General features: G+C 38.1%; 1 protein-coding gene across 1 annotated transcript; it reads left to right on the top strand.

The window, feature by feature from the left end:
* The first annotated feature begins 685 nt into the window (after positions 1-685).
* On the top strand, positions 686-26174 carry GALR1 (galanin receptor 1). Its single transcript, XM_083359969.1, has 3 exons — positions 686-1517; positions 13036-13101; positions 25778-26174. Exons 1-3 carry the CDS (start codon positions 801-803, stop codon positions 26093-26095), a joined length of 1101 nt encoding a protein of 366 aa, XP_083216095.1. The 5' UTR covers positions 686-800; the 3' UTR covers positions 26096-26174.
* The last annotated feature ends 533 nt before the right edge of the window (positions 26175-26707 follow it).

The raw sequence follows: 26707 nt of genomic DNA, 5'->3' as shown, positions 1-26707 counted from the left end.
CAATCCCACCGGATTCTTGCATGGGCTGATTCCAGGCAGGGGAAAGGGCAGCGTTTCCTTGGGGAGGCCGGGGGGGGGGGGTTAGCTAGAAGAGACCCGGGTTTTACTCACTGAAAGTGGGTGCAGGAAACGTGGGAAGCCGACCTGGCCCCTGATTTGGCTGCCAGAGTTCACCCTACGTCAAGCAAGCTGAGGGAGGAGCATGATATTGGGAGAAATGAGGAGAAAAAGCAGCGAGGGCGCCAGCCAACACACGCCGGCTGCTGCTGGACGGTCGCTCCCTCAGTGCTCGGCTAAGCGCCGCGTTCAGCTGCTGGGGCCAGGAAGGCGGGGAAAGGGAGGCAGCCAAAGCGGTCGGGCTTTGTGAACCTCGGGAGTCTGACCCGGGTGGCGTTCAAGTGTTGGCAGTGGGTCCCAGGAAAAAAAAAACAACAGAAGTCTTTCCACGCTCAGCTCAGGCTCGACTGTGGGAAGTTCCCCGCTGCTAAGGAGCAGCAGGGCAGGGACGGACCGAAACGAAGGACAGCGCGGTCGTGGGGAAAGCAACAGCTTTGGGCGCGCGTGGAGCTTCTTTGACAAGCAAGAAGCAGCGCCGGCTCGTGTCTCCCCGTCCCTCCTCTGAGCTGCTAGTAGGCGCGGTGGGGAGGAGAGGAAAGAGGGCTCAGCCTCTGGATTCTCCCCGCTGAGTTTAGCGAGGGAGAGCGGAGAGGTTCGCCGGGGCATCTTTCCGAGAGGATTTCCCGTGGGAGCCACGCGGGACCCGTCGCCTTCCGAGTTTCCTTTCCCAGACGGCGCAGAGCATGGCAGCAGAAGCCCCTGCCGCTTCCAGCGACAGGAATCACACCTGGGGCTCGCCCCCCTGGCTGGACTTCAATGCTTCCAGGTCCTCCCTCCCTCAGTCCTCAGAGAAAGAGAAAGCCGGCTTCCTCTCTGAAATTGGCGTCGAGAATTTTGTCACCTTGATTGCCTTCGGCCTCATTTTCACCTTGGGGGTGATGGGCAATTCTTTGGTCATCACGGTGCTGGCCAGGAGCAAGCCGGGCAAACCCCGCAGCACCACCAACATTTTTGTGCTCAACTTGAGCATCGCTGACTTGGCTTACTTACTCTTCTGCATTCCTTTCCAGTCTACCGTGTACATGCTGCCCAACTGGTCTTTGGGCACCTTCATCTGCAAGTTCATCCACTACTTCTTCACGGTCTCTATGCTGGTCAGCATATTTACCCTGTCAGCTATGTCTGTGGACCGCTATGTGGCCATCGTGCATTCCCGGCGCTCCTCATCCGTGCGGGTGTCCCGTAATGCACTGTTGGGGGTAGGGATCATCTGGCTTCTCTCTATTGCCATGGCTTCCCCTGTGGCTCACCATCAGCACATTGTCCATGAAAAATTCCTCAACCAGACTTTTTGTTGGGAAGTGTGGCCCAATCTCCAGCACAAGAAAGTGTATGTCTTGTGTACCTTCATCTTTGGCTATTTGCTACCTCTGCTGCTCATCTCCTTTTGCTATGCCAAGGTAAGTGAGGCTGATAAGGACAGATATTCTACCCAACAAGTGCATGAGATAGCCTCTCTCAGGATCATGGGAACTCGGTGCAGCAAAAATAGATAGTGGTTTATCCAGTGTCTATATCCAGTGATAATATGGAAATATGCAACTTGTATCTTACCTCTAATGGTGCTTCTTGCTATTTCTTTCCTGTGAGGTACATATAATGCTAAAAGCAAATAACAAACACTTGTGTGAATAGTTTGAGAGAGGATTGTTCAAGGTGCTGTTCAGACATTGAACAGCACTGTTTAGTGCTCTTCAGTTCCAGCACGTAATCTTATGCAGGATACAAATATAACTATATATTAAACAAACATGACAAGGGTTAAAGTTCCATTTGCGGACATTCTGTTGAGCACATAAATAGTTCAGATGTATAGATGCTAAAGGAAGTTATAGATGAAGTATTTTTGAGGATATTTTGGAGCAGCAGATTTCAAGTTGGGTAGCTGCCCTTCAAAGGAAGAAGCATAGCCCAGAGCAAGTTTTGCATTGCTCTCTCTGCCTGTGTTAGGTTAATCACAGTTGTTTGCTTGTTTGATCGCCTCCCTTTAAGTTGGTCGTGAACCTCTGTTTTTCTGAATCACGTACTAGGAGCGGACAAAAAGTAGAGGTTTCTTGAAATATATCCCAGAATTGCCGTTGCTAAATGAATGAAATATTGACTGAGGTTTGAATTAACTACCAGTATTACTATCAAGGGAATTTTTCTGTTATGTTGGTAAAGTATGAATTGTGACACCAAGAAAGACAGCTGGTCTATCTTATCCTAATGCTGCATCATGACTATCATTTAAAAATCTGCTAATTGATTTTAGTGTTCAGGATAGGAGACAATCCACTGATGAACATACTTGTATATCTGGCTGAAAGAGAGAGAATTAATAGAAATCCTGATAACTTAAGGGACCTAATCACTGTATTCTGACTGATGATTCACTTTCTCTGAACCTTGAATCTGGTTCCATTGAATATGGAACAATTCAAACAGTTCTTTCTCTAGAAGTTAGTACTTGTTGCTGGCATGCAAATAAACTAACACTTACCTGAAATCATCAGTAATATTGATAATTTATCTTCGAAGCACTCTCTTTGTCAGCATATGCACTAAAATTGGAATGATACAGAAAAGATAATTTATCTTTGAACAAAGTTTCTTTCAACTGCATAATGAAAAATCAGCTAATTTCAGAATAATTGTAAGAAGTTTCACTTGGGATATCTGTAATTCCAAGTTTTCCAATGAAACAGAAAAGTTGAACACCACACACCTGTTCTGATTTACCATCTGCATTAAAAAGGAAATCTTGAAAGCTGGAAAGTTTTTTTTAAAAAAATAAAATAGGAGAAATATTCCATTTTAAACACCAGAAATATCAGAACAATCTTTTTTCTGGGGGGCGGGGAGAGGATGGAAGGGAATATGCCCATGCACATCTTTTTAATGGAGAATGAAGCAATAGGACTCTTCTGCTGATCTATCTACAGTCTTATATAGCAGTAAGTCTATTTTGTTAGCATAGAAGTCTCAAAGCTTTCCTTATGTAGCTGACTGCCTTGTGAGTGGATAGTAGAAAGTCTGCCTAATGGTATCGTGCTGGGATCTTGCCTGGATTCTCTTCAAGCCACATGTTATGGGGAATGCTTGAATGGAACAAAATCCTGTTCTATATTCTGCTTCTGGAGACATATCTCTATTTAAGTAATGGCCAGTGAGGTGAAACTGTTGGTACCCAGTATGTAACATCTGAGTGGAAATTCCACGCACATACCTCTACGTATTGAGTTCTTGATATTCTCTAAGCTTGGCTGGGAAATAACCAAGCTTTGATAACACTAAGAACTCAATGGTTCCAACCAGGAGCTACATATATTTTTTAGTATTGGATACCTTTACATGCTAGAATTAAAGAAGGATTATCTGATTAGCAAAGCACAAACCCATACTTGCTAACTCAATTTGTAACCAGTACAGCCTCTTGACAGTATTTGGCTACAATTTCCAACTTTACTATATGTATAAATGCTAAGGATATCAATGATAGGAGAAAATGATTTGAATGTTAGATATTTCCCTTAAGATCTTCTATTAAAACCAATTCCTAGCTTTCTTCTCAGCAAATGAGAAGTCTTGTGAAAGATCAGCATAACAGCTGTCTATTTTCAGATAACGCTAATAATACTTGCAATATTGTTGAATGCAATGCTCCAGCAACACTGCTTGTTTTGCCTCTTCTCCTTTTACTTGCTAGCACAAGATATCCTTGAAGTTCCAATTATGCAGTTCTACAATTATGAACATGTTGTTTGGCCACAAAAGTTTGGCTTCAGTATCCATGATTTGATGTTACTATTTGTGAAGTAATTGAAGGGGTGTTTGTTTGTGGGGAAATAACATCCATTCTGACTTCTGTTTTCTCCATCTTAACATCTGGAATTGTTACTAATTTTTGAAAAGGTCATTAAAATAACAGCATTTTTAAAAATCTAGGAAAAGAACCAGATATAAATGTGCATAAAAGATTATTTTTTTTAATTTTTGCTATTCCCCAGAAGCAAAAGGAACTATATACTTAGTAATTATTGGTTCTATTCCACTCAACCCATGAAACATCTCATAAGAAATTACTTCGTATATTTATGTATATTTTTATAGATAATTGTGGGATATTTTTTATCTTTTAACTTCTAACTTTATGCATAAAATAGATGCTGGTGAGGAATGGAAATGTAGTAGCAGAATTTTTCCACTTACCCTTAATTACTTCTAAAGATGATGACTTATGATTTTGTTTGGTTGCCATATCTAAGTGTTTTCTCCAAGTCCATCACACACAGTGTCATTAGAAGAGAGAACTGAATGTCAGCCTCTTCTGTTGAAACTTATATCTTCATTATTGCACTTGAGTGGCCAGTAAGGTATCAAAAGATGAACAGGTAGGATCAAGGTACGGGACATAACTATATTTAAATTTTATTAGTGTGAATAGTAGATTTATCATGAAAACTAATGAGAGTGGAAATGCATAGAAAAACATTAAATGATTAGCAAGCCGCAAAATCAATTAGCTTAGCTAATGAGGGGAAAAAAAGGAGCAGATGACCTGGAAATTGTTATAAACAGAACTTCAGTCACCAATCACATTGTTTGAAAGTCATTCATTTCTCCCTTAAAAAAGAAAAAAAAAGCAATTCAGATCTTAACATCAATACATATCGACACCTATGCTGCCAAAGGTACAAAGCTATATTTTCAGATTTCTATCATAATTTGTTTTATCCAATCCTTGGCCTGAAAATTTGCAATTGTAGATTATGTTGATAAATTGCATATACTATGGTTATAGCCAAGAAGATATGCAGTCTTAATGCAAAACAGTCGATCCAGAATCAAAAACCAATAATCCAACTAACCTCAGCCCTCAATGCAACAATAGCAGGAAATGACCAAATCACATAGGTTACTATTCCAATTTCTGAATAACATTTCTAACAGCAAAGTGATTACCACCAACCCTATTAAATAACCTCTGAGGTGTCCAGGATATATGATAGAAATAGTATTAAACTCATTTTGAAGTCATAGGAAACTAATTTCATATTGTGCATTGATTTTCTACTTCCCTCAATAAGCTTGTTATAAAATGAATAGCTAATATTAATTTCTTCAGTTTCCCCAGAAAGAATGGCTAAAGAAGTAAACATAATTCCTCCAGAATATCTCTCTATCATGGAGGTAAAGTAACATTTGTGTCTAAACCGAGTAAAATAAACATGTGCTTAAACTGAATATGTAGCCCAGAGCTAAACCAAGCTAATTTGTCCATTTGACAAGTTTTAAATCCAATTTCTGCAGAACTAAGTTGACCCAAAGAAATTACATTATGAGAGGAATGGGTTGTTCACTGCCTTCCCATACCTGATGTAATCACTACTTTTAAACTGGGATTATAATATATGCTTATCTTGGGTCTTTTCATATATACCTTACAGAGGCATTGAAATTAATCCACAGAAATTAGTTATAATTGTAGTAAAAGCGGTTTACCTGCATGAGATAGAGATAAACAATATTTATACAGAACAGAATAGAATTTGGCCAAGTGTTATTGGACACATAAGGAATTTGTCTCCAGTGCATAAGCTCTCAGTATAAATACAAGCAACAAAGTGATAAATCATAAGATGCAATCATAATTCATAAGATACAACCAACAAGTGATATCATAGGAATAGGAGTAGATAATAGGAAAGATGAGAAGGATAGCAATAGTAATACAACTATTTTTGAATATACTATTCAAAAGATAAAAAAGCTAAGAAGGTAACAAAAAGACTAGAACACTCTAGCATCCAACACTCAAATAAGCAAGGATTAATACCAGGCAAATTATCGGAAAACAATACTCTAATCTCTAATTACCTCTGCCAACACTGGCAGGCCAAGCTACTGTGTATAAATGTAGAGCAAGCCCCACAATCCCTAGCATTGATGATGTTACCTATCTGGGAAATGAAATGTCTGCAAGCAAATAACAAAACTCCTCACCAAGTACTCCACAGTTAAACATTGAGGTGTGTATGTATGTATGTGTGTATATATATTCCCTTCTTTTCGAAGTGATAGTGTGACTGAAAGAAATTGTTGGTAGGCTTACATGTTACTGCCACCTTTCCATTAGGCCCTGTGCAGGTTATTTAACCTTGAAGGAAGTAAAACATCACTTTCTACTAATATTTAGTTATATTTTAGTGGAATTATCTATATCTTGGCTTACATAGAATCCACTGTCTCAAATGAGATGTGATATAGCTGAGAGCACCTCATAATTTTAAATTCTTTTCAATCACACTAATAAATATAATGCAATATATTGGGTCAGTCCATGCATTGTTACTTAATTATAGTTCATCAGAAAATACTCTGTTTAATCATGCACAACATTTTCCAACAGGCCTATACAAATTCTAAATGAACAAGTAGCCAATTGTATTTATTTGCTAGATTTATGTAGTGGCTTTCCTTCAAGAGTTCAAGAGATGACTTGAGTTGGTGAGCACACTCCACTCCACTGTTTTGGCCTAAAATAGTTTTAGCAACTAGCCTGTAGTTTATTTTATTTACTAGATGTTTATCCTGCCTTTATTACTTTATAGGTAAGTCAAGGCAGTGAATATATATAATCCTTCTTTGTTGTCCGATTTTTCCTCATGACAACAGCAACCCTGTGAGTGGGTTGAGTGGAGAGATAGTCACTGGTCTAAAGTCCCAGCCTGCTTTTGGGATGTAAGAGGGGACTAGAACTTATAGTCTCCTAGTATCTAAGCCAGCACTAGCTCTCTGTTTCTGGTTCCAGGCTCAGTGTCTTCAAGAAAAGCACATTAATGCTTCTTTCAAAGCAAGTGATACTATCTCTTTTCAAAGAGAAGTTTATAACCCCTTGGCTAGTGGTGGGATTCAAATATGTGATCAACTGGTTCTCTGTGTGGATGCTGCTTCTGGAAGTCCATTCTGGACCTGGGCAACAAAAAATTAGCTACTGGTTCTGCTGAAGTGGTGTGAACTGGCTGAATCCCACCCCTGCTCTTGGCCTTAACTAATAACATCACTGGAAACATGGAGAAAGTAGTAGTACTGTTCTTTTTCCATTTTATTTACACCATTTTCTTTTGAGATTGTTTAACCACCCTTTCTCCATATTTAGTTGGCATTAACAGGACATTTTTATGTAAACCTTTCTTTCTAGTAGATATCCTAGTGTTGTAGGGCATCCCAGTGAAATAGCATTTTAGTAACTTTGCAAAGAGGTCTGTTTCTAGTGCTAACTAATAAATAAAGGTGGATGGTAAAACTGGTAATTTAGGAATCAGTCATAAATGTTGAAAGCCTTTTTACACTGACGTGAATTTCTCTCAACTGGAGAATAGTTGAATTTGTTTCAATCATCAATTCTCTCCATTCTCTAAAACAATCTATAATATATAATTTGACATCACTTGTAAGAATGCTTTATTTTTAGACAGTTTACACAATACTATTCAGATATGTCCCAAACATGCTTTTTTCATGAAGCAAGTGGACTTTGTTTTCCTTTGAAGACATTTTGCTTCTTGTTATGTATTGGGCTCAGTTGTGGTTAGCTAGAGCAGCTAACGGCTCTCCAGCAGCTCAGACTCCCCGTCTCCAGAGCTGCTATTGGCTGCCCTTAGGTGGCAATGGGTTGCTTCAAACCTATTGGCTGCCACCTAGGGGCCAGGCTATAAATTGCTGCAAGCTGCAGCCCAATTCTCAGTTCAGATCCTGCAAGCAATAAACCATGACCTTTGTTGAACTCGCTTGCCTCGTCTCCTTTCCTGCGCGAAGAACTCACTACACAACACTTCTCATCCAAGAAGCTTCTTCAGCTCTGACTGTATGGTGGAGAATGGAAGGATTTATACTCCTTGCAGACAATCCTTCCATTCCCCACCATACAGTCAGAGCTGAAGAAGCTTCTTGGATGAGAAGCAAATGTCTTAAAAGAAAAACAAGAAAGTCCACCTCCCTCGCGAAAAAAGTATCTTTGGGACAACTATAACCTGGATGACTGAGAATCTCCGTAATTATTCTGATATGATAAATTTACTATAGTATTTAAATTTATTTTATTTTTATTTTCAATTTTAATTTATTGCACAGATGATTTTAATTTTATTTTTATCTTAATTTCTGTACTTATTATATGTTTTGTTGTTAGCCGCCCTGAGTCCTTTGGGAGATAGGGCGGGATATAAATCCCATAACTAACTAACTAACTAAATAAATAAATAAATAAATAAATAAATAAATAAATACCAATTAGGCAATTTATATACAATTTATTATCTTACATTTTTACAGAGATAAAAAGGTTTTATATATATTTCTATTTATTCTTGATTCTGAAAACAGCATTATACAATTATTCCCTACTCATTCATTGATTCATAACCTCAACAAACAATTTAAGTTCCAGACAAAAATAGTTTTTAAAAGCGGTTCTTTGTCTGAATGCTGAAATGATAGAGGAGGATTAGCTCAATAATCAAAATGAGCAGAGAACTGGATCCAAAGAACTTTGTATATGAACAAAAGGTATAATTTGGCTACATGTAGGAAAATTTAGACTGTTTTCCTTGGAAATGTTATGATATTGTACCACATTTTGTGCTGGAAATTGTTAGAGTGGCTGAGATCTCACTATACTCAATCCATGAACAGAAGCTAATATGCCCAGTATAATATAGACTATGGAAATAATGAAGCGGTAAGAAATTGCACAATATATAAATCACAAGAATAATTTTGAATAATGATCCTTTTATTTTTTTAAAAAAACTTGCTGACTTTACAGATTTAAAGACCAGTAATTTAAAATAATTGTAAAATATTATTAATGGCCTGGAGCACTTTTTTATCTTATTACCAAGAAAAATATTTTTGCTTCTTGACAAAAATGCCAACACTCCTTTTGCCTACTCTATATTTTTTTCATCCTTAACATTCCAGTAATAAAGTTTTATTATACTAAAGAGCATTGCGTTGAATCTCAAGCAGCACTTTTGTAAGAGGAATAAATTTCTCTATTAAAGATAAGTTCCTTCTAATAGAAAACTGTCTTTTAATGAAATCTGTTTTGATCCACTCCTGTATATGAAAATGATCAACAGGTTTTTCTAAATTCAAAGAGTGGGAAGGAAGCAAATATTGAAATATTTTGTTATATTGGTTTGCAATGTCCTACAATGAGACATATCTAAGTTATCTCTGGATATTGTATTATTATTTTTTTTAAAAAAACCAAAGTCAACAAAAGAATATGTTAACTCTGCTCCCAGGAAAGGATAAAAGTCTAAATGAGTAATATACATTTATAGGCATCTATCATACATTTATAGAAAAAAGATCTATAAGAGGGATTTTTCTCTTCAACATGGAAATTTATAAATAAAAAAATAATGGTTATGGTGAAGGTGAAGTATGGAAAATATGGAAAATTAATGTAGTGATCCTACTAAATATTTGAGAATTATACCTGTGTATGATTTCTTAATTTTCTGTATTATCCATTCTTTTGCCAATTGAAAAAAAATCCATTTTTTTGCATTCTCTAACAGCATAGTCTTACATCAGTCTACTTGAATTAAATTCTATAGGATTCAGTGCACATATTCTTCAAATTACACTTCTATGCTCTTGTACATATCTATAATAATCTATAACATGCAACAGATGATCATAACATATAACTGTATTTATTTCTAATACAAGGATTTGTTTCTATTTCAAGTGAATAAAAATAATGTAGACTATTTTTACATAGCTTTATGTACCTTTCCCTCACCGCCAATGACCTCAATAAATTACTTTTTCCTTATTTCTAAGTAACTATAGCCAACTGAGACATGTTTCTGATATGGTAAGCTTATAGATGTGAGATGTAGGCTTGGGGCTGAAGATTAAAAAAAAATACTTGGGAAAGAAGGAAATACATCTCTCCGATTTTATTTTATAAGAAAGGTAAGGGATCTGAACGGACATATAATGTTTCACTTTTACACTGAACTAAAATGTTTATGAGATAGCCTTAAACTGTTTGTATAAACACAAATCTTTTTCAGTTTTAAAATTATTAACATGGCAAATGAGTCAGAACTATCTAGTTTTTCCTACTAACCATAGTAAAGTTGCTATAAAACATTTGTACTATTCATTATCCTGAAATAAAAGTATGAGCACTGCATCTCCATATACAATGAAATAATTTAAATAAATTTAATTAAAGTTAATAATTTTCTGATTTTAATGGTTGCCAATTATATTTTATATATGCCATCTATAATTATGAATAGCATGTACATAATCTTATACTTACGATGAAACCAGACTTTTCTGTATCTATTTTTACATTATACTGACTTGTGAAAAGTACATTAATCCTAATGCTTATCACATTTTCAAATTTCTTCTTTCTTACATTTTCTAATATTAAAGCCTTTAAAAGCATTCTGAGTAGAGGCAAAAATTACCTGCATAGTTTATTTTTTCACCAAGTACAAAACCTGTAGATAGTGCAGCTTCTTTGTGAAGGAAAGTTAAAACTTTATTCTTTTTATGCATAATACATAATAATTTGCTCATTTGGGCATTCTGTTATATTATTATTTAACATAATAAATAGGTAAAGTTTCCCTCACATGTGCGTGCTAGTCGTTTCCAACTCTAGGGGCCGGTGCTCATCTCTGTTTCAAAGCCAAAGAGCCAGCGCTTGTCCTAGGACCTCTCTGTGGTCATGTGGCCGGCCTGACTAGATGCCAAAGGCTCACGGAACGCTGTTACCTTCCCACTGTAGTAGTCCCTATTTTTCTACTTGCATTTTTACGTGCTTTCGAACAGTTAGATTGGCAGAAGCTGGGACGAGTAACAGGCGCTTACTCTGTTATGCAACACTCGGGATTCAACCCGCCAAACTGCCAACCTTCTGATCAACAAGCTCAGCGTCCTAACCCACTGAGCCACCACATCCCTTATTTAACATAATAGACTCTCACTCTGCATAGAAATAATAGATAAATTACTTTTTAGAGAAAATTACAAGTGGGAACCTCAGGAAAAATCAGAACCCATTAAATCCATGTAGTATATTTTTGGGGAAAATAAACAATATAAATAAAAAAATATAAACAAAAAAACCCTCTGTTATTCTGTAAGCAATACGACAGCTATGCTATCAACTCCATGCCACAATTGTAATGTGTGAGAAATTTGTAATGCTAGTGCTGCAATCCTACATAAAACTAGGATTAAATACTGAACCCAATAGAATTAATTCTTAAATCTTGAGTGAGACTGTAACATAAGAATGTTACCAAGCCATACTCACTTTCCAGTATTGAGGTGTAGAATTAATATGGATACTCACTTTAAAACTTTCCCTCTTGCCTGTCACAAAAACTAGCTGGAAGTTAAAAACAGATGATGTTGATATTGAAAGCAAACACACATCTATTTCTCTAATCTGTTTTAGAAATACATTTTCCCCTCTATGTTTCTCAAGTGCCTCTAGCTAGGTTAGAGTGTTTTCAGTTTGCTTCAATCTAGCCACAGTACAGTAGTTCAAAGGCTACTCTGCAGGTGATCACCCATCAGTCAATTGCAAAAGGTAGTTTTACTTACATCCCATGACGATGCCTTCAAAATCATTGAACAACATTTGCCTATCGACGGTCATTGGGAATGGATCGATAGCTGGATAAAAATATCTAAACCAGGGATCTCCAAACTTTGCAACTAAGACGTGTGGACTTCAACTCCCAGAATTCCCTAGCCAGCATGGATCTAAACATCTGACTGTGCTAACCATTATACTCATAATAATTTCTGAGCTTGTTCTCTCTTCCTTTTTTCCCTAATAAATACAGTTCCACCACAGCAACAATTTCTAGTTATCTGAAAGAAAGTCTTCAATCTCAGCTTCTCAAAAACCCAAGGACCCTATAGGCTTGTCTGGAAGCTGAGTGAAACTGTTTTATCTCAGGTAATTAGAAAATCAGTGAAACAGTGGAATTGCACTTATTAGATAAAGCAAAGGAAGAAATAATAATAATAATAATAATAATAATAATAATAATAATAATAATAATAATAATAAATAATAATAATAATTTTCCTGATGGATTTTGAATTAACAAAATTTGCTGGTGTTATATAAAAATAGAGTTTTACTGACTATTCTATTCTACAAGTACAATAGAAGCAAAACAGCCCTTTGAAGAGATGTAGAGGTAAGGAAGATTTTATTAAAAATAACAAAAACTTTGTCATGGTTTATAAATGTGTGTGTATAAGTTTGTATGTGTGTCTGCAGACATAAAAATACTGATCTTCAGGAGGATCTACCCATAGAAATAAAAGGGGTTAGTAATGATAATTGGAAAATACAAGTAGGTGGACATAGCAGCAATGGGATGAAATGATAGCCTGAAGTATGAGATGAACACTTATAAACTGATGCCAATTTGAACTGGATTTTCTTAAACTGGCTTAGGATCAGATTTGATAGGCACACAGGACAAGTATGTTGTGCATATATGCTCTTAATGAATGTGAATGTGGCAACAGGTGAATAGCAATCACATGTTAAGGTGTTGCCATTATATAGTGTGAATGTTGTGGTATGGACCAAATGAAAACATGATTTATTTACTGATTTGATTAATTATAATTTATACAAAAATGGTTTGGAACAAGAGGTCCATTTTCCCCCCAATAGATTTTAGCAAACCGTGCTTCAAATATTATTTTTCTATGTTTGAGGAGAATTAATATAGTTAGCAAGTTAGAGATTACAGTTATGGGATGTATTAGATATTTCTGCTGAGAAAATTGGTTAGTATTTATTTGAAAGAAAATGCCAAATAGTGCAAATAAACTAATTATATGAAAGGTATTTATACTTTTCAGGTCCTCAATCATCTGCATAAGAAGCTGAGGAACATTTCAAAGAAGTCAGAAGCATCCAAGAAGAAGGTAAACAACTTTTCTTATAAAACAATCTATAGTAGAGCGCCATATTTATTAAACCAATTAGTTACAAAGTAATTTGCATGTTTGAGTTCCCTTTGTCATACTATGACAAAAAAAGAAAAGAAGGTGGAAAAATGATAGCAATCAAAATTAGAGCAGAAGTGTGAGATAACAAGTAACAGATATTAAGCTTTATTGCTTTCTGAGGAAAATTCTTGAAAAATAAATATACTGTCTTGAAATGCCATTTTTTTCTGCCTTCATATATTAACCAACCCTAAATAGTCCATCAAATGAAAAACAAATTGTTAATTTACCTTGTAATTTTAATATTTTTCTCAGAAGTCCTGTCCAGTTGTGGGGAGATCACTCCATTTCAATACAGGTAGTCCCTGAATTACAACATTTCATTTAGTGACTGTTTGAAGTTACAATGGTATTGAAAAAAGTGACTTATGACCATTTTTCACAGCATCCTGACGGTCATGTGAACAAAATTCAGATGCTTGGCTATTAGTTCATATTTATGACTGTTGCAGTGTTCTGGGGTCATGTGATCACCTTTTGTGACCTTCCGATAAGCAAAGTCAAGCCAGATTCACTATAACAACTGTGGTACTAACATAATAACTGCAGTGATTCATTTAACAACTGTTGCAAGAAAGGTCATAAAATGGGACAAATTTCACTTAACAAACATCTTGCTTAGCAACAGAGCTTTTGGGCTCAATTTTGGTCATTAAGTCTAGGACTACCTGTATGTAATCAACACCAACTTTCATAAGAAAAGTAATAATCTCTCCATACCTTGTTTTTAAGAGATAGCTTTCATCTCATTTGGGGAATAGAGTCCCAACAGTTTAGGTTTAACCCTATGTGAATTAACATCTACCCCAACAAATCTGCTGTGTTTATTAGTCAATGCAAGTTGTAGTTTAGTTTTAGTTGAAGGTTAATATAAAAATACAATTCATTTTCTCTTTTTCATTCAAGGATTCTTCATTTAAGTATTTATAAATGAAATATTTCACACCATTCTTATTATATGAATCTCTTGTAAACAAATAATGTCTTTTTTAATTTTAAAAATTTTCAGTAGATGTTGACATTTTCCAAGATAAACCAGAAATATAAAAGATAAATGATTTTTCAGACCTCTCTCCTCAGCAGATACACCTGTGACTTTATTTAGCAGATCAGTGCCAATCATCAAGCATGCAATCAAATAACATTACCAAGAATTATATTTATTTTCTGTCTTGCTTAAAAGCAGAAAATATGTCCTTGCTTATGAGCCCTATACAGCAGTCTAAAAACAACATGATGTAATAAAGGAACTGTTATGTACTGGGCTCATTAGTAACACCACGTGGGTTGCTGGAGCAGCTAACGGCTCTCCAGCAACCCAGACTACAAATTTCCAGCGCTACAATTGGCTATCCCTAGGCGGCAATGGTTGCTTCAAACCTATTGGCTGCCGCCTAGGGGCTAGACTATATATTGCGGCTAGTTGCAGCCATTTGCTCAGTACAGTTTCTGCACGAAATAAACTATGAGTTTCCCTGTACTCAGTTACCTCATCTTCATTCCTGCGCCAAAGAACCTGCTACTTAACACTGGCGATGAAGGTGGGATCCTGCTTCACTGAAAAAAGAGTTGAAGTCTATGAGGGGAAGGCAGTGCACGCCGGAGGGAAAAGGCATTTCCCCCCCCCCTCTCAAGGTCGGCTAGCAAGCTACGCTAGCGACCTCATGCTCAGAGGACTCATTCCCTGAACCTGGAAGCAAGATTTGGAAGGAAATGCAGGAACCAGCAAAGACAGAATGCTGAAGGTCAGGAGACTTAGAGAATTCGACGTGAAGCACCTGGAAGAATGGACATCCTATTTGTCCCAGGTAGAGAACTACCTCAGGGCAAATCAGATCATGGAAGAAGCGCTGAAGGCCACAACTCTACTCTGTGTGTGCAGCCCAGCAACCTTTGATTTGGCCGAGAACCTTTTCGCGCCGACACCGATTGAAGCGGTCTCCTATGCAGACTTCAAAAAGAAGCTAACCGGACATTTCCAACCCAAGATGTCTGAAATGGCTTGGTGGTTCAAGTTCGACCAGAGAGTGCAGCAACCCGGCGAATCAGCTTCCAAATTCATAGTGGGCCTTTGCAAATTTTCAAATTTAGAAGAGCGACTACGAGACCAGCTCATCTGCGGCCTTCAGGACCGAACGCTTCAGCAGAGACTCTTTGCCAGACCAAACTTAATGTTTTCAGAAGCACAAGACGAAGTGATGGCTGACGAAGCTGCCGTGGGTGCAGTTCAAACAGTACAGCCCGCCAAAACGACAAAGTTTGAAGAAACGGTCCACCTTGAGGATGCCAAATGCACTGATGAATCTTCCAAGGAAGAAGAGCCTGAAATTAACAGACTCCAAAAGCAATCCAACGCATGACACCGAAACAGCTAGCAGCGAGACAATCTCTTACCTAGATGTAAGGGGTGTGGCAGCAACCATTTTTGCGCCGATTGCAGATTCCGTTCAGCCATGTGCAGAGCTTGCAGAAAGACAGGCCACATCACAGTGGTTTGCAGAGCCCACCAGAGAGACCAGCCACCCAAACACCAGTCAGAAGAACCAGCTAGGAGAGGTACTGGAGCCCAGGGTCCAGTTAGTGTGGGGTTTTCAGAAGCTATAGAAGCGTGTGCTGCACTGGGGCTTGAAGCCCCTTCAAACCTAAACTCAGGCTCTTGGTAGAGCTACAAGGAGTTCCATGTAAGATGGAATTGGACTCTGGCTCTGCAGTCTCAATTATATCTTAAGGCACTTTAAACTTTGTGTGTAGGTGCAGTAACAATTGGGCTCAGTGGGTTAGGATGCTGAGCTTGTCGATCAGAAGGTCGGCAGTTTGGCGGGTCAAATCCTGAGTGCTGCATAACAGAGTGAGCGCCTGTTACTCGTCCCAGCTTCTGCCAACCTAGCAGTTCGAAAGCACGTAAAAATGCAAGTAGAAAAATAGGAACCACTACGGTGGGAAGGTAACAGCGTTCTGTGCGTCTTTGGCGTCTAGTCATGTGGGCCACATGACCATGGAGATGTCCTCGGACAAGCTCTGGCTCTTCGGCTTTGAAACGGAGATCAGCACCGGCCCCTAGAGTTGGAAACAACTAGCACGCATGTGCGGGGGAACCTTTACCTTTACCTTTACCTTTTAAGGCCCTCATATAATCCTAACTGACTTTCAAAATGCTCAAGTTAAAGTTAAGGGAGAAGCCACTTTGACGGTAAAATTTAAGGGGTTTTTTGGGCACCTGGATGTCACTGTAGTAGGGGGGCAGGGAATGAATTTCATTGGACTCGATTGTTTTGATGCCTTAGGTATTCAGATTACTGGTATAAACCAGACACAAACTGTAAACCTCGCATCAGTATGTGAGGACTATGCAGATGTTTTTGATTCAGCCCTAGGAACATACATAGGCCCGCCTATCTCATTTAAGCTAGATCCCAACGTAGTTCCAATCAGGGTTAAGCCTGGCAGGGTCCCCTTTGCCTTAAAACATAAAATTGATTCAGAAATCAATAAGCTTGTAGAACAGGGCGTGTTTCAGCCTGTTGATGGTGGGGAGTGGGAAACTCCTATAGTCACTCCACTTAAAGCCAATGGGGATATTCGTATTTGCACTGACTATAAATGCACTCTAAATAAAGCCCTCAAGCAACACACTTACCCGGTCCCAGTGGTCAACCACATTTTAGCCTCCTTGCAAGAGGGTACTATTTTTGCTAAACTTGATTTAGCACAGGCCTATCAGCAGTTGCCGGTTGATGAGGCCACAGCTGCAGCTCAGACAATTTTAATTTGAGCAGGCCTCAAATTAAAAAAGAGCAAGTGTAGTATTGGGGTTCCTTCAACAGAATTCCTGGGTTTCTGAATTGATGCTAATGGCATTCACCCTGCTGATTCTAAAGTGAAGGCCATTAAAATGGCTCCTAGACCCAAATCCAAAGGAGAGCTACAAGCATTCTTGGGCCTCCTAAAATTTTATCACACTTTTCTACCTCATAAGGCTGCACTAGCAGAGCCCCTCCACAGGCTTCTAGATAAGAAAGCTCCATGCAAATGGACTAACTTACATGAAAAAGGTTTCCAGGACTTAAAAGCACTATTGTCAGAAAAGTCCACTGTAACTCACTACAAAGAATCTAAACCATTATGTCTTGCATGTGATGCATCACCCTATGGGGTGGGGGCAGTTTTAAGTCATGTAGAAAAAAAATGGAACACAAGTTCCTATAGCATTTTACTCAAGGACATTGTCTCCTGCTGAGCGCAACTATGCTCAGATTGACAAAGAGGCCCTAGCCATCATTGCTGGAATAAAAAAATTCCATGACTATTTATATGGCAGGGACTTCACGGTGTATACAGACCACAAACCTCTGTTGGGACTTTTCACAACAGACAAACAACCCCCCCCCCACATACTTTCTCCAAGAATGCTGAGATGGTCTATTTTTCTATCTGCATAGACTTTTAAATTGATTCACAAACCGGGCAAAGAAATGGGCCATGCTGATGGCCTCAGCAGACTACCACTGCCACTAATGGAACCAGATCTGGCTTTGGCTGCTAGAATACTGTCCATATAGGACATACCTGAATTTCCTCTCCATGCAGGAGACATTGCTGCTGAAACTGCCATAGATAAAACACTTAGTAGAATATTGTCATGGGTATATACGGGCTGGTTGGATAAAGTTGCCCTTATTCTCAATTTGATAGTGGATGAAATGGCCAACCTGGCTTGTATCAATGAAACTTGGATGGACCTCTTGGCCTTGTGCCCACCTGGGTTTTGGGTTTGGCACTAGCCATGAGGATGTGAAGTGGTGGTGGTCCTCCGCAATTCGTTACTGGCTTTCAGAAGCTCTGCCTTACAAATAACTTGGCTGCTTTAAGACGTGTGGACTTCAATTACCAGAATTCCTCAGCGGCTGGCTGAGGAATTCTGGGAATTGAAGTCCACACATCTTAAAGTGGCCAAGTTTGAAGACCTCTGCTCTAGGGCATAGAGGGACTGTTGCTGTTGTATCACTCTTGTGGGTGATGTGTGCCTTCCTCAATCTTGGGTTCTGTATCAGAAACCTGGGGGCTGGAAGGTTCTGCACAGTATCTTAGCTGTTCTGAGCACTGCACTCTTTTGGACAGAGAGCTCTGGTGCTTTTTCCTGGGGTCTGTTGAAGCCTCTCTCTCAGCTTAGGAGTCCCAGTCCTGACTGCTCCTACCACCACTGAGAATACCTTGGTCTTTACTTTCCACATCCTCTCCAATTCCTTTTTCAGGCCTTGGTACTTCTTCAGCTTCTCATACGCCTTCTTCCTGATGTTGCTATCACTTGGTGCCTCTACATTTACCATCACCTCTGTCTTCTAGATTACTAGATTTCTATATAGAAACCTATATATATATATAGGTTTCTAATTGTAAGCTTCTCAGAATCATTTGGGAGATGGGCAGGATATATAAATTAAAACAAACAGACTGAGTGGATAAGGACATTAATGTACTATTCAGAGATAAGTCATGCTTAGGACTTACTCACAGACATATTGTGTACAATATAAATCTCCTTGCTGAAAATTAACCCATGATAACACCAGTGGTAAATTAAAACTAGAATAATACAAATGGCTGAAATCTTGGATGATATCTAAAATGTTGGAGTTCTTACAAGATTAGGTGGTTTTTTTGTTTTTGATATAAATAGGTTTTACAGCCTAGCTTTGACGTGTAAACATAAATGGTTTTAAAATGTATTTGGTCTTTGGGAGAATCACTCTTCAAAGGTTTTGCTTTTTATAAAATTACAATAAGCAAACAATAACAATAGTGTAGAATCTCCCTAGTTGCAAACCATATCAATAACAGTATAATGGCTTCTGCTGTAACATAATACGGTGTTGCAAGAGATTTTCAGCTTATTATATACAATTACTATTTTCAAAGGGCTCCTTTCTTATTATTTTAAACTGTCATAAGTTATAGCATATATACCTCAGAGTTTTTTAAAAAGGACAAAGGAAATATACCTATAAATTAAATGTAAAGAAATATCTTTCGTTTCAGCTAGGTTTATAGATTGCCGGCGGACAATACCCAGGGGGAGGGCCTTCTCTGTGGGTGCGCTGGCCCTTTGGAACCAGCTACCTGTAGAGCTTAGGACTGCCCCTAACCTCCGCTCATTCCGCCGGGACCTGAAGACCTGGATCTTCGAGCTTTCTGGCCTGGACTGAGAATATTAACTGGGGTTTTAATTGTATCTTAATTGTTATTGGGGTTTTTAGATTCAAGGTTAGTTTAATTATTTTAATTGTTTTTAATCTATGTAATTTGTTGTACTGTTTTAAAAAAACCTTGTGAACCACCCTGAGTCCTACGGGAGAAGGGCGGTATATAAGTTTAATAAAATAAATAAATAAATAAATAGACAGAATTATGGTTCATTATTATCAGCAGATGATACAACACAGGTTGATTGATTTTTTTTAAAAAAACAACTCAGTTAAAATAGTGACAATCAGAGCTTTTTAGATGAAGATAAATTATAATTTTTATATTTATATTTTTTATAATGATATCAACTGCCAATTCAGATAACCTATGGAAAATTGGTTAACTGGTTATCCACATAGGCATCTGACATAAAATTTTCTGGACCAGTGACTATCATATCTCGGTCTGAAATCTCTTCATGGTTAGTTAAGATCCGCGAATCTGAAGAAGTCTTTGAGTTTTAAATGTTTTGACAAGGTTAATACAGAAATTTCAGCACACCAATGGATAATTTACAAAGCACTCCTAAGGCTATAACTCAGAATTGAATGGCTCTTACTTCAACTTAAGTGTTTTTAGGATTTTTACCTGTGGATTTGAAGGGGTAAATTCTTATCATAAAGTAATACCTTGCTCTTATTAAACCTCTCAAGCGACTGGAGGATTTGCTTACATATATCCTTTCTATTTTCATTGCTTTTATGATGCATTAGTAATTATTTGTATAATTTAGGGGAGCCAAGATGGTGGAGAGGCAGCAAAGGCTGTAAAGAGCTCCTCCAAAAGTAAACGTTTTATTTTATTTTACTTTATTTTTATTTTAACTTTTTAACCTCTTTTAATATTGTATTTTAACCTACCCCTTTTTAACTTTTAAACCCATTTTTAACCCATTTTAACCTTTTAAAACATAGTTTTAAACTTATTTTAAACCTGTTTTAACAAACCTGAATGGGGAAAAGAAGGAAGAGACAGCACTCTGCAGCAGAAAGTATATCCAAGCCTTTGAAGCAGCAGAAAATGGAGGATTATATTGCAAACAGACAGTCTGCTCCAGTAAGTAACTCATTCGCAGGCACCTTATCAGATAAAGTTAATTTATGTGACTCATTGGAATGGGACTTACAAACCGAACTGGAGAGCAGACAGTGTGTGGAGTTGTCCTCCTCCCTCTCGGAGAATGGCTCCCCTCCTTGGAATCCGGCAACAGCCTTTTTTACACAGGATGGAGATGTAGCAAATTTGAAGGGGGAAAATATGACAGACTTCCTCTCTAGACAATGCTTGCTTACAGCTCAAACTGTAAACTCAATATATGATCTCTTGTCAATTGTCATAAATAAGGTCAACTGCCTGAAAGAATCTTTTGCAAAGTTTGTTAGGAGCCACCCAAATATTGTAGGACTTGGGAGGATAACCATGGACAGACATGGAATGGCTTACTCAGAAAATGAAAGTAGAGAAGGACCTTGTTCTCCTCCCAAAAATTTGAACACCTACAGAGAAAACACTCAATCAGGCAAAGGTCTAAGAGATGACCAATATAACTACAGTCTGCAAACTAACCAGGTTACTTTGCAAATTTATGACAAGAGAGTAAATAGAGGGCATTGGAGCAATAGAAAAGCTATTAGGCTGTCCCTGAGCTGGCTGCTCTGCTGTGAATTCACTCTGATAGATCTACTACATGCAGAGTGGCTGCCAGCAAGAACACAATGTATGAGAATTCTCCTATCGTTCAAGCAGCCCACAATTCCCTCCATGCTCTTCAGAATGAAACCCTTTCTGAGCTCCTTTCAATATTTCCAATAAGGGTCTTTTGTTCAGAAAAAGTGTGCCCACTCCTGAAACAGTGTCACCAAGAGGGAACTGTCGCTTTAAATCTAGGCTGCAACAGCCCTCACACTACTAAGCCTGAGGCTGCTGCAACTGAACTGACCCTGAGAAAGCAAAGAAGCAATATACGAACTATGTTACCCACAGCTGCAGGAACTGCTGAGGATGTGCCAGAGGAAATGTTGATTGACCTATTCAGTGCATTGCCAGAACCTGAGCAAGTCAACATCATTCAAAGATTGGATGACCTAAAAGAGGCACTGACAACAACTCAATCTACAGCAAAGCCTCTATTTAATTTGGCTCCACTAACCACGCAACCTTGTGACAAGATATTTAATCAACAATCTGCCTTTACCTCAACAGTAAAAAAAGGTGTTGTCACATAGGCTGAGAGTGGAGTAACTGCACTGACTGACCCAGCCTCTGAGAAACAACTGAAAGACAAAGGGCTTCATCACACAGTGCCCCCTAAGCTGACAAACACTAAGGACATAATCCAGCTTACATCCTCATTTGATTTAGAAGTTCTCACAACATCTTTCCACAAGATGAACCCTCAGCCATGCCCCTCCAAAAATGGACATAAATCTACATTTATAGACTTAAGCCAGTGTACCTGCCCATTGGAAAAAAAATCATTCTTGGAGCAAGAGCAGAGGCACACTGGCAACCGAGATATAGAGGAGCAACAACAAGTTCTGCAACCCATGAGGAGAAATATCAAACCTCATAACAACTGTCTTTATATGGGAAGCTTAGATGATATTGACCCAGCTCCAATGTCAAGTTGACATCTGGCATTTCTACCATCTAGTCAATCAACTAAGTCAGACCACCTTGCCTCTGAGAACCTCATACAGTTGATGACCTGGAACATAGCTGGCTGGAAAGGGATGGTTGATAGTGGACTAATGAGCTTTCTCTCTAGATTTGACGTAATAGCCTTTCAAGAAAGCTGGCTAACCGAAGTGGATGAACCAGTACAATTGCCAGGCTTTCAGGGATGGGCCTCCCCAGCCCTAAAAACAAAGAACAAATGGAGACCCTCTGGTGGGCTATGCATTCTTATAAAGCAAGAGTTGCAATGGCAGGGAGAGAAATTATATAAGGAAGATAAGTATCCGTACTTTTTAGCTGTCAAATTTGAATATGACCAGTTTGAGTTAATATTGGTAAATGTGTACATTCCTCCAAGCACATCCCAGCACTATAATTTGGAATATTGGATGGGCTTGGAAGTTATCTTAGAAGATATATCTATACTGTACCCTCAGTCCATAGTGGTATTATTAGGAGATCTGAACGCTAGACTGGGTCCCTCTCTGTATGAGCTTGCCCAGAAGAAGGGAATCCCAGGGGAGTTCTTTGATAACCATCCTCAGTGGCTCTCAAGAGACTGTAAAAGTAATGCCGCTGGCCTGCTCCTAGTCTCCTTAATTTTTAAGGGTAATCTCCAAATTTTGGGAGGTAAGGACAAGAATTATACATACCCTTATACATACCACTCAGCCAATTCAAGTACTGTACTGGATCTCTTTTGTGTGTCTAGAGATAAGGCTGACCTCTTCTCAGAGGTCCCAGTACACCTTAGCGACAATAGCGACCATCAGCCTGTAAGTGTGACATTGCGAGGCTGCTCAGATTTAAGACCATATAACATGGCTGACAGATGGCTCACCAAAAAGGTAGAGGTGACCCAAAATAAAAAGTTAATTTGGGCCAAAGTTGATACTAAGGCAATATTAGAATGCCTTAAAACAGAGAATGCTACTAAGTGGGCTAGAACAATACAGTCATCTACTACTGACTGGATGTCAGCCTTCAATGCATTCTCCAATCTTTGTAACATACTGAAGAAACACCTAACAGCTAAACCTACTACCAAAAGAGCCCAAGTGGGTAGACCTCGCTGGTTTGATTCTGATTGCCAGCGACAGAAAAAGAAATTGAAGGCAGCCATGAGGCTTGCCCAGAGGAATCCTACTGCCCATATACAAGCTAAGATGCTGCACACAAGAAGGGAATATAAAAAAAACCTATAACATTAAAGAAAAAACGTTTTGCCATTTCAATCTGGTCAGAACTTGAGTTGGCTGCCAGAAGTCTTAATTCAGTATTATTTTGGCACTCTGTAGCAGGTATCCTGAAGGAACGGAGATTTGCATTTGACATACCAATCTCTGCTGCGGACTGGGAGAATTATTATCAGTGCTTGTTTGCCCCCACCGAACCGGTAAAGAAATTATTTTTAAACAGTGATTTGGTAAATCCTAGAACTCTCCCCCCTTGGCCATCAGTCTCAAAAAAGGAGATACAGTCCATCATTAAAAGCTTAAAGAGCAATAAAGCCCCAGGCGAGGATTTTTTTACCAGCAGAATTATTTAAAAAATTTCCCAACTGGTGGGGCCCTGTATTAGCAGGTCTTTTTACACACATAAATAACACCTGCCATATACCAGATGGGTGGAAGATGGCAATAGTTGTCCCCATATATAAAAAAGGGAATAAAAAGGATCCTAGTAACTATAGGCCCATCAGCCTGATTGACATTGTAGCAAAAATATATGCTAGGTACCTTTTGAACAGAATTGAAATCTGGGTAGAGGAAAACAACATCCTCACAGAAGAACAAGCAGGTTTTAGACAAAACAGATCTACTATTGATAACTGCTTTGTTTTGAACCATCTATTTGCCAAATATGCCTATAAGAGGAGACCCCTGTTTGCTGCTTTTATAGACCTTACAGCAGCATTTGATATGGTAAATAGAGACGTACTATGGAGTAAATTGACATCTCTTAAAATAGAACCCAGACTCCTGGCCTTGATTAAAGCCCTTTACACAAGTACCTGTCTGAGGTTGCGGTATGGGGTTAATGGGGCCCTGACTAACAGGATTCACACAAATAAAGGGATAAGGCAAGGGTGTATCCTGGCCCCATTATTATTTAATTTATACATCAATGACTTGCCAGGGTTAATGAAAGATACCATGGTACACATGCCGATGATCCTAAATACTTATTGTAACAGCTTGCTTTATGCTGATGATATGATTTTATTATCATACTCACAAGTAGGATTATGTAGGCTATTAAGAAGATTCAGCTCTTATTGCCAGGATAACTCCCTAATCATTAGCAAATCCAAATCGAAAATAATTGTGTTTGGAAGAAACCATCAGAGACATAAGTGGCAATTAGATGGCGAACCAATTGAGCAGGTTAATACCTTTGTATATTTGGGAGTAACTTTTTTCAAGACTGGATCTTGGGCCTGCCATCATCAACGGAGTACATTTAGAGCAAAAGCCCGTTTGAATTTATTGCTCAAACTAAAGAACCATAGTTACCCAGGGTCCCTAGCTCCATTACTCAAGGTTTATACGGCTAAGGTTACGACAATGCTCTTGTATGGAGCAGAAATTTGGGGTCTTTATTCAACCACAGTTTTAGAACAAACACAGTCCCAGCATCTGAGATGTATTTTGGGTGTAGATCCAAGAACATCTGCTGCAGCAGTTAGAGCTGAATTGGGAATTCATACAATTCAGGCATTATCTAAAATTAGAGCTTATAACTACTGGTGCAAAGTTAATGAAATGGAGACTGATAGACTCCCCAAATTATGCCTACTAGAGCAAATAAAACTACAATCACAAATCTCCTGGATCACCAAACTAACAAATTTTGTAAGAAGCTGTGGCCTTCCTGTTTCTTGCGTAACAGGAGAACAATAAAAAAAAAGAGTTGCCCAAAGAATTAAGGATATAGAAGCACAAACTGATATAGCTATCCTTAGTAAGGTGGGTAACTTGAAATGGCTGAGTAAATACAAATGTACTTTTCAAGTGGACAGTTATTTGAAGTTACAATTCCCAAAACATCTTAGGGAGATATTCACGAGAGCGAGATTCGAACAGCTTGATACAATGGTCAGATATGGGAGATTTCATGCTATACCATACAATGAGCATCTCTGCATTTACGGAGCGGCAGAGGTAGAGGACCTGGCTCACATCCTATTTGACTGTTGTCTGTATAAGAGGGTAAGAGACAGGTATCTTGGTCTATATACCAAACGAATGACCCATTGGGATCCCCATATCAAAATAACTTATCTTATGTCCGGTCAGAACTTGAACATAACATTTAACGTAGCACAGTATTTAAACAAAATGATCCAGTTAAGATCTGCATATGTGGGACTGATTGGGGTAGATTGCAAGGGCAACTCCAAAATATAATGTTATCATATTTTATCTATATCTTAAATTTGTATTTTATTACTATTTCATCTTAAATTGTATTTTATTTTAATTCCATTTTAAATTGTATTTTATCAAATTCCATTTTGGATTGCTTTTATCAAGTTTTGGTGACGGTTTGTTGCTGGAACTTTGCACTTTGATATGGCCCAAGGGCTAATCAATAAAGTTGTTGTATAATTTAATTGTGTGACAGCCTTTTCACATTATGTATTGTTTTTTTTTCTCTCCCTCTCTCTTAGACTGCTCAAACTGTCCTTGTGGTTGTGGTGGTTTTTGGAATATCCTGGCTGCCACATCATGTCGTTCATCTCTGGGCTGAATTTGGAGACTTCCCCCTAACTCAAGCTTCATTTTTCTTCAGAATAACAGCACATTGCCTGGCTTACAGTAATTCTTCGGTGAATCCTATTATATATGCATTCCTTTCTGAGAATTTTAGAAAGGCCTATAAGCAAGTGTTTGAGTGTCAGATTGGTCACAATTCTCCTCTGAATGCAGTTAAAGATAATAAGAGTAATATAGATACGCCTCCAACTACTAATTCTACACATGTTTGAAGAATGAATGTGGTTGGCTGTTCTGCTGCTGTTTCATAGGAATGGACTTGCTGTAGCTGCTTTCATTTTAAAAAATGCAATTCCCAAACTGAGAAAATATTTCAATTTTGTATGGGTCATTAGTACTCAACTAATTGAAGTTCAGTTTATTTTGTTGCTGAAAGGAGTAAGAAAATCTGATTCATAGACAAAATACTTTAATGGCATTCTTACTGGAAGAAGTTTGAATGAGAATTGTTTTTAAAAATTAAAACAGAAATTGAATAAGATTGATATATAATTCATCTTGCTCTAATGCATTTGTGTTATGCTTAAAATATTGGGGTTTTTTCTTATACAAGTTTATTAAATTGCTTAAGCCATTTGTAATTGTAAGTTGAGAACTTTCTGTAGAGTAACTCTTGCATAAAATTAGTTTGTATAGATGTATTTTTGGATTTTGAGGAAAGTAATTTAAAACTAATAGTATTAATTTTATTCTGCTTCTGTCAATAGTTTTATGCATAGCAGATAATTTGCTTATTTATTTAAACAATTCTGTAACTTGGATCCATGCTAACTATTTATCTCCCTGGTTTATGATTACAGTTGATTTCAAACTATTTTTTTCTG

This window comes from Vipera ursinii, assembly GCF_947247035.1.
Source record: "Vipera ursinii genome assembly, chromosome: 3".
Lineage (NCBI taxonomy): Eukaryota > Metazoa > Chordata > Lepidosauria > Squamata > Viperidae > Vipera > Vipera ursinii.
The sequence above is the reverse complement of the archived record's forward strand: the minus strand, read 5'-3'. Positions and strand labels throughout refer to the sequence as shown.

Bases quoted from the DNA above. Each gene is read 5' to 3' on its own strand.
- GALR1 (XM_083359969.1), top strand. From the start codon at position 801: ATGGCAGCAGAAGCCCCTGCCGCTTCCAGCGACAGGAATCACACCTGG. The intron at 1,518-13,035 runs GTAAGTGAGGCT...TATACTTTTCAG, and splicing joins TCTCCTTTTGCTATGCCAAG to GTCCTCAATCATCTGCATAA. The intron at 13,102-25,777 runs GTAAACAACTTT...CCTCTCTCTTAG, and splicing joins CAGAAGCATCCAAGAAGAAG to ACTGCTCAAACTGTCCTTGT.